The sequence below is a fragment of the Limulus polyphemus genome, unplaced genomic scaffold (genome assembly GCF_000517525.1).
Source record: "Limulus polyphemus unplaced genomic scaffold, Limulus_polyphemus-2.1.2 Scaffold2675, whole genome shotgun sequence".
NCBI lineage: Eukaryota > Metazoa > Arthropoda > Merostomata > Xiphosura > Limulidae > Limulus > Limulus polyphemus.
In genome coordinates this window covers 90,270-99,493 of record NW_013668285.1, presented here as the reverse complement: position 1 = coordinate 99,493, position 9,224 = coordinate 90,270, and the positions used below count along the sequence as shown (strand labels likewise).

Below are 9,224 nucleotides of genomic sequence, written 5' to 3'. Positions count from 1 at the left end.
CGTACTTCAGTCTTAAGGCTTTTCCCTATATTCATAGTTTCCGTACTTCAGTCTTAAGCCTTTTCCCTATATTCATAGTTTCCGTACTTCAGTCTTAAGGCTTTTCCCTATATTCATAGTTCCGTACTTCAGTCTTAAGCCTTTTCTCTATATTCATAGTTTCCGTACTTCAGTCTTAAGACTTTTCCCTATACTCATAGTGTCCGTAAGATGGCGAAACTTGTATGCAAGATACGGTAAGCAAGTTTTTACTAATTCCAAACTTAAATTGAATCATATTCAGGGCATCAATTGCAAACACATATTTTATATTATATCTTCAAAGACTAATTAGGTTATACCAACTTATCAAGTTAAAACACTTTAGATAACTATTTTATTCCAGATAACCCTATGTAAAGTCTCCTAGAGCATCTAAGACATCATGGAACTACAATGTTGGGTGAATAGTACCACCTGTCAAGTATTTCTGAGGATCTGAGACATCATGGAACTACAATGTTGAGTGAATAGTACAACCTGTCAAGTCTTTCTGAAGATCTTAAACATCATGGAACTACAATGTTGCGTGAATAGTACCACCTGTCAAGTCTTTTTGAAGATCTTAAACATCATGGAACTACAATGTTAGGTGAATAGTACCACCACCTGTCAAGTATTTCTGAGGATTTGAGACATCATGGAACTACAATGTTGCGTGAATAGTACCACCTGTCAAGTCTTTTTGAAGATCTTAAACATCATGGAACTACAATGTTAGGTGAATAGTACCACCACCTGTCAAGTATTTCTGAGGATTTGAGACATCATGGAAGTACAATGTTAGGTAAATGGTACGATGTGCACATTAGCTTGGAACATTTTATTTGCAAGATTGTTATACAAATTAACGTTTATCGCTATGAAGATATTATCGAATTATCCACAAATTTCAGATTTGGTTCTGTGGTTAATAAACCCCTTTCCTTATCTGATATTATTTACTAAGATTTTGTTCTGTGGTTAAAAATAACCCTTTCCTTATCTGATATTATTTGCTAAGATTTGGTTCTGTGGTTAAAAATACCCCTTTCCTTATCTGATATTATTTACTAAGATTTGGTTCTGTGGTTAAAAATACCCCTTTCCTTATCTGATATTATTTACTAAGATTTGGTTCTGTGGTTAAAATACCCCTTTCCTTATCTGATATTATTTGCTAAGATTTGGTTCTGTGGTTAAAAATAACCCTTTCCTTATCTGATATTATTTGCTAAGATTTGGTTCTGTGGTTAAAAATAACCCTTTCCTTATCTGATATTATTTGCTAAGATTTGGTTCTGTGGTTAAAAATACCCCTTCCCTTATCTGATATTATTTGCTAAGATTTGGTTCTGTGGTTTAAAATACCCCTTTCCTTATATGATATTATTTACTAGGATTTGGTTCTGAGAGTATATGTTATCTCTCATCCTATTTTTCAATAACCAATCACATTTTTAATCGCGCATCTCCATAAATCTGGTTATGAATAGCCTGCAAGAAGTCATAATTACATTGAAAAACAATTATTGTACATTGCTCAAGAACTTAACTTGAAGACCATCTAATAACATTTTTGAAATGAAGTATGGAACCCAAGTTTGAAATACATGAAACATAGTGGTAATTTTGAAGTCACAAGTGATCTATGAAATATATCAGGCAATTACGGTGAATCAACCAGAAATGGCGGAAGTGACGTAGCATTTAAGTGTAGTAACGCAATAGTGAAGTCTACTAGAAATCTTCCCACTCGGGCTAAGACTTTTACCACACACAATCTAGATCCAGCATCTATGTTACTGTCTTTACTTTTTTATAAAGTAGAAATCGCATTATAAAGTTTGTTTTAGATACTTCTTTTGATGGAAGCGTTCATGCTGGAAATATTGTGTTTCCAAATTATAGCGGTTTCATGTTGAATGTTTTACGATATAATGGTGAACTGTATGGTAATTATTGTCGTAAAATTACCGTATTCTGTACTTCGTTTTACAGAGAGTGGAAGTCATGCGTGTAGTTTTCAAATTGTTGAGTTACCTAAACATGCACGTATGTTTCTTTTGTTTATGTCTTTATAATACTTTTTATTAGTAGATCAAATAAGGGGGCATGGCCAGGTGGTTAAGGAGCTCGACTCGCAATCTGAGGGTCGCGGGTTCGAATCCCCGTCCCACCAAATATGCTCGCCCTTTCAGCCGTGGGGGCTTTATAATGTGACGGTCAATCCCACTATTCGTTGGTAAAAGAGTAGCCCAAGAGTTGGCGGTGGGTGGTGATGACTAGCTGTCTTCCCACTGGTAAATTAGGGACGGCTAGCGCAGATAGCCCTCGTGTAGCTTTGCGCGAAATTCAAAACAAACAATCAAATAAGAGGGTTAAGTTGAGGCGGAAGCAGTCCGCCTCTTGAGAACTCAAGACACAAGCGTTCCTGGTTTTCTAATTGGACAACTCTGCAATTCACGCTGCTAATATAAAGTGGATCGCAAAAAGAGGTTTTACCTCTTTCAAAATATCAATTTAACTACTGAACCAGATCCTCTCGTGGTCCAGTGACGAAGACTTGTTATCTTTCGAACATTCACCTGGTGTTTAGAAATAAATGTTTCTATTCTAGGTGCTTGAAAAAACAACATTTTCCAGGCACACTTTCTAATAGTAATTTGCATAAGAGAAGCCTGAACTAAATGTCTGTGCGAAGTATTTGTATAAAAAAAAATCTAAACGCATCTGTGGCATTACAAACAGCACTGACCTATTTCAAGGCTTAGCTCGGTTTAACCACGCATTTCTTTCAAATTCATATACGTTAAACTATAAAAAAAGTGGGCATCCACAAGTGATGTGTGTGTGTAATTCTCTTCCTGTCTGAAATCAAACTAGACTTAACCGCCTACAAGGAAGAAAGGGGTGTGTGTAGTTTTATGGACATTTTGAATTAAAAAAATATCCAATAGAAACACTGGGTATGATCTTTAAATCAAATTTCTATTTTATTGTTATTTCTTAACTATTTACATTGTCTTACAACTAATCAAAAAACAAAGACACCATAAAGTATTTAGTTTTTATGGAAAAATTTGTCTTACACTCGGGTATTTTGTTGAACTGTAAAGGTTTAAGGACATCTAAGAATTGTTGAATAACATCTTGAAAACTTAAAATACTTTAATCAGACATTCTATGCGCGCTAATTGATCAGTCAGCTTTTACTTTATGTCATCAGAGATTTGGATCATAAAGTGTCACCATCACAAGGAAAGTTTGACTGAAAATTACAGTTTTATAGTCTGATAAATGGGTGTGTGTGATCTCATTTCCCTCATTCTTCTGAAAGATCAGGTTAGATTTAACTGATATAAACTACTACTTCTGAAAGATCAGGTTAGATATAATTGATATAAACTACTACTTCTGAAAGATCAGGTTAGATATAATTGATATTAACTACTACTTCTGAAAGATCAGGTTAAATATAATTGATATAAACTACTACTTCTGAAAGATCAGGTTAGATTTAACTGATATAAACTACTACTTCTGAAAGATCATGTTAGATATAATTGATATAAACTACTACTTCTGAAAGATCAGGCTAGATTTAACTGAAGGATCTTGGAGGTATTGTAAATGAAACTTTTGTTTCTTGTGTATTCTTAGTCTTGTAAACGTTCTTAACTTGTGAAATTCTCTCATAAAATTCGTCGATTTCCCGAGTTAACTGTGGAGATTTTATGAAAATGAGGATTTTTTGATTCTTGTGAATTTATTGACGCTAATTCTCCAACATTTCATTTTCTCATTGACGTTGTTGTTATTTCGATGTAGGAATTACTAACGTAATGTCGTAATATGAAACCTCCTGTTGTGTATAACTTCTGGATTGTAGATTCGAATAGTGGCAGCTCTTATCGGCTCAGCTTGGGTAAAGATAGAAATATATAGCTTCAAACTATCTTTCTAAATAGTACAGTATAAACTGTTATAATTAAAATACCTTTGAGCTAGCGAAAAGTAAGATTATGGCAACTTTAAATAAAGTATTCAACACCAACAACAAAAGTTTTCAATGTCGACTTAAGGTCACTTCAGTGGAGTTTCCAGTGAAATAAAATATTTTGATTCTCTCTGACATTCTAGATCTTTGCTGTGCTTTGTGTCAGTGCCGTTCTTTGTCGGGCATGGGCGGTGAAAAGAAAATTAAAACCACTAAAACTTAGAATCTTCTAGCTGAAGCTACGGGTTACGGGGGAAGATATACTGGTAGAAGACATGGAGGTGATAAAGAAGGCTTTACAAGTAGTGCCATAGGAGTAGGAGTTAGTACAGGAGAGCAAGCTGATGGTGTAGGAGGACTTGGAGATTGGAAAGGAGGGCATGCTGATGGTGTAAGAGGACTTGGAGATTGGACAGGAAGACATGCTGATTATGTAGGAGGACTTGGAGATTAGACAAGAAGACTTGCTGATGGTGTAGGAGGACTTGGAGATTGGACAGGAAGACTTGCTGATGGTGTAGGAGGACTTGTAGATTGGACAGGAAGACTTGCTGATGGTGTAGGATGACTTGGAGATTGGACAGAAGGGCATGCTGAAGGTGAAGGAGGACTTGGAGATCAGACAGGAAGACATGCTAATGGTGTAGGAGGACTTGGAGATTGGACAGGAAGACTTGCTGATGGTGTAGGAGGACTTTGAGATTGGACAGGAGGGCATGCTGATGGTGTAGGAGGACTTGGAGAGTAGACAGGAGGGCATGCTGATGGTGTAGGAGGACTTGGAGATTGGACAGGAAGACTTGCTGATGGTGTAGGAGGACTTGGAGATTGGACAGAAGGGCATGCTGAAGGTGAAGGAGGACTTGGAGATTGGACAGGAGAGCATGCTGAAGGTGTAGGGGGACTTGGAGATTAGACAGGAAGACATGCTAATGGTGTAGGAAGACTTGGAGATTGAACAGGAGAGTATGCTGATGGTTTAGGAGGACTTGGAAATTGGACAGGAGGGCATGCTGATGGTGTAGGAGGACTTAGAGATTGGACAGGAAGACTTGCAGAAGGTGAAGGAGGACTTGAAGATTGGACAGGAGAGCATGCTGAAGGGGAAGGAGGACTTGGAGATTGGACAGGAGGGCATGCTGATGTAATGTGGTGCCATCTATCCACAATTTATTAAATTTGCTAAAATAATTCGATTATTTCAATTATATTTTTCCAGACACTTTCAGTTAAAGGTACGAAAAGCTTATTATTTTTATCTAGACTGGTTTTTGTAGCTACGCCATTAACAATCTGAAATATTTGTCTGTCAAAATATATGAATATTATTCTGAGTCTCAACATTTTCTGTATTTAATCACATTACACAGTAAACATACACAGGTCAGGGAAATCGGTATTCAAAGAGTTCAAGTTCCAGTCAGTAATGTACAGTATTTCGAATTTGAATCGGTTGAATCCATCAGAGTGGGCTCGGTTTTTATGAGACAGTTTAATTCATATGAGCTTGTCTCTTATAAAAAGCTACACAATAGGCTATCTGTGCTCTGCCCACCATGGGTATCGAAACCCAGTTTCTAGCGTAGTAAGTCAGCAGACATACCGCTGTGCCTGTGAATGTAAAACCATGAATATTTTTTTCATGCAACCTCAACATAAATTCTGTCAAGTCGTTGCTTTCTGTATTTCTGTCCAATGTATTTACTCTCTATATGTGTCTCACGTTGTAGCATTTTGTATATTTGTGTTACGTTGTTTTCTTCAATATTTGTGAGTTGTGCCGGTTCTTTATATATTTGTGAGCTACGTCGTTGCGGTTTATATTTGAGTGTTACGTCGTTGTTCTGCATGTTTGTGCTTTATGCCATTGCTTTTTGTATTTGTATGTTACGTCATTGCTTTCTGTATTTGTGAGTTACATTGTTGATCTCTGTATTTGTATGTCATGTATTGCTTTTTGTATGTGTCTCATGTTGTAACATCTTAAATCTTTGTGTCACGTGGTTTTCTTCAATATTTATGAGTTACGCCGTTGCTTTCTGTATTTGTGAGTTACATCGCTCACAAATACAGAAAGCAACTACACCATTTATTTCTGTATTTGTTGGTCACATCGTTGCTTTCTGTATTTGTGAGCTACACCAGTTTGATATTTACGTTCAAGCATGGTGATATAAAATCAAGTAAAATATATACATAATATTATACTCTAGAGAGCGCTATACGCATTTTAAAAACAAAATATTTAGCGATTATTTTATATAATGCAACGTAAGATAAACAAGAAACGGTAAAACACAAACCACTCATGAAGGTGTAAATAAAAATGATGTTCAAGCAAAAATGTTTTATTTTTCTTCAGAAACAAACAATATAAAATCCGACGTATATTCACTAGAAAAACAAAACAAGTATTGTTAGAATATTTCAAACCAAGTCATCAACCGAGCCCAGTAAAAACTGTATTGGCAAGCTTTTTATTTAACAAATATTTCGTTCACAACAAAATGACATTCAAGCAATAGGATGCAGTAATGAAACGGTGACATCTAGAAGTAGTTATAGATGATGAAGAATGACGAAAATCTACACTAACATTTTAAAACGTTGTCTCCAATCTGTTACAGCTGGATGAACTCCAATTACACTGTTCAGGATTAACGCCCTACCAACTTTCTGAGATGAAGAGGTTTTTTTTTCTGTGAAAGAAAACCTGAAACACGGAATAAAAGTGTAAACGAATGTTAAATTTACTGTTGACCGCAAAAAAACTATACTTAGCATTACTTTCAAATATTGAGATTAAATATTAAGTATTTATTAAATATAAAATTATTGGTGATGTTAGAAATTCTCTTGTCTAATGATAGAGGCGACGTTGCTCCAAAGTAAAGAGTTATATTTGTGTTTAACATTATTATCATACTTTTATCTCTTTAGTTATACCAACCTTTCTTTCAATCTCCTCCCATAAAACCCCCTCTTATGGTTCCACTTCTTCCATATCCACCACCTCTGATACTTGTTACTCCAATACCACCGTATCCAACTGCTACAGTTCCGCCGCCATGTCCACCCGCTGTCCTTCCGCCGCCATGTCCACCCGCTATCCTTCCGCCGCCATGTCCACCCAATACTGCTCCTCTACCATATCCACCTATCCCTACTCCAGATGCTAGGTTTATAGGGATAGCAAGCAATGCTAGGGCATCTATACGTCTCCCAGATCCACCACCAATTCCTCCTACACTACCTACAAATCCCCCACCAGTTCTTCCTACACTACCTACAAATCCCCCACCAGTTCTTCCTACACTACCTACAAATCCCCCACCAGTTCCTCCTACACTGCCTACGAATCCGCTACCAGTTCCTCTTACACCACTTACAAATCCCCTACTAGTTCCTCCTACACTGCCTATGAATCCACTACCAGTTCTTCCTACGCCACTCACAAATCCTCCTTTACCACCACCTCCAAACCCTCTTTTATCACCACCTCCATACCCTCCTTTACCACCACCTCCATACCCTCCTTTACCACCACTTCCATACCCTCCTTTACCACCACTTCCATAACCTCCTTTTCCACCACCTCCATAGCCTCCTTTACCACCACCTCCATACCCTCCTTTACTACCACCTCCAATTCCTCCTTTGTCACCACCAACATATCCAGAAGCCCCAGTCTTGAGATCCTTAGAGTCAGTAGTTTTTACTTCTTCCTCACCGTTTGCTACATAGAGCAGAAGACTGAGATATATCACAAGAAAGATCTGAAAATTCAGAAACAGAACCATATTACTTAAATACAGAAACCCATATTCTTGTGCTTAGTTTTAAAAGTATTCTTCAGAACAGCTGGAATATATCACCACCACCAACGTAGTATATTCAAATAAGTTGTACAGGAAAGTGTTTACTGTGCTATGAATAACAGTAACTAAAACTAACATCTCAGTTTGCTCCTGAAGAAGAAAGATCCACCTTTAGAAAGCGCTCTGGTTATAGGGTTTTTATCATTTTGTATCAAGACTTGCTGAACCTTCGTGTTTTTCTGACATCATAAGAGTAATTAAAACTAGCTATCGGTAACAAAAGATGTATTTATTTAGAAACACACTGTTAATTCAAGGAGATTCCATCTGTATAATTGAAATACTTTAAATAAAAGAATGCTGATGTCACCATATAAAGCTATGGGAGATAATAATAATAATAATCAAAAAAAAATATTTATATCTTATACTGTTAATATAAAAGCTCGAAAACCAGTATAACAGTGGCGTTAATATTTTTGTCGAAATACAAAGAACATCCGTGATCTTATGCACGTAAATCTTTTTGTAATTTATTTCTTCAATGTGTATTATTGTTTGTTTATAGCTGGGTTCTGCTCATTTCTAGAAAGAAGTATTCAGAGCCGGAAGTTTGGCCTATCTATTGAAACCTTCTTGAGGTCCATTAAGATATAGATGAAGATTTATGGTCTTCCTATAAAATGTGAAACCTTAAACACTGACAGGTTCGTCTTTCATTTGTTTATTTGCCCATGGACTACCGATTATCATCAACTGATCATTTCACTATGGACTAACGATTATCATCAGCTGATCATTTCGCTGTGAATTACCGATTATCATCAACTGATCATTTCGCTGTGAATTACCGATTATCATCAACTGATCATTTCACTATGGACTAACGATTATCATCAACTGATCATTTCACTATGGACTAACGATTATCATCAACTGATCCTTTCACTATGGACTAACGATTATCATCAACTGATCATTTCACTATGGACTAACGATTATTATCCAGTGATCACTTCACAGTGGACTACCGATTACGATCAGTTGATCACTTCACAGTGGACTGCTGATTATCACCATTTGAACATTTCACCGAGGACTACTGATTACCATCAACCGATCATTTTACTGTGGACTACCGACTGCCATCAATATTTTAACTGTCAAATAGAATGTATTTACCTTAATCAATCAATAAAAAACAAGATTAGACGTAGCAGGATGCTATTTCAAAACTGGTATACAAACTCATCCATATTAGTAGAACTGATATATAAACTCATCCATATTAGTAGAACTGATATACAAACTCATCCATATTAGTAGAACTGATATACAAACTCATCCATATTAGTAGCACTGATATACAGACTCATCCATATTAGTAG

At 36.4% G+C, this 9,224-nt stretch overlaps 3 protein-coding genes across 3 annotated transcripts in view; 1 reads left to right on the top strand and 2 right to left on the bottom strand.

Annotated features, from left to right (window-relative positions):
* LOC106467602 (glycine-rich cell wall structural protein-like) overlaps positions 1 to 4,472 on the top strand; it is a 46,270-nt gene extending 41,798 nt beyond the window's left edge. Inside the window, exon 3 of the mRNA XM_022395810.1 lies at positions 4,252 to 4,472. Within this exon, the coding sequence (XP_022251518.1) occupies positions 4,252 to 4,472 (221 nt within the window). The remainder of the gene's footprint in view (positions 1 to 4,251) is intronic.
* A 164-nt stretch (positions 4,473 to 4,636) lies between these two features.
* On the bottom strand, positions 4,637 to 5,914 carry LOC106467601 (extensin-like). Its single transcript, XM_013927964.1, has 3 exons — positions 5,910 to 5,914; positions 4,966 to 5,177; positions 4,637 to 4,905 (listed from the first exon to the last, which is right to left on the bottom strand). The coding sequence occupies exons 1-3, from the start codon at positions 5,912 to 5,914 to the stop codon at positions 4,637 to 4,639; spliced, it is 486 nt and encodes a 161-aa protein (XP_013783418.1).
* Positions 5,915 to 6,975: 1,061 nt separating this feature from the next.
* LOC106467600 (glycine-rich cell wall structural protein 1-like) lies at positions 6,976 to 7,818 on the bottom strand. The gene has a single exon (XM_013927963.1). It carries the CDS (start codon positions 7,816 to 7,818, stop codon positions 6,976 to 6,978), a length of 843 nt encoding a protein of 280 aa, XP_013783417.1.
* Positions 7,819 to 9,224: the final 1,406 nt, after the last annotated feature.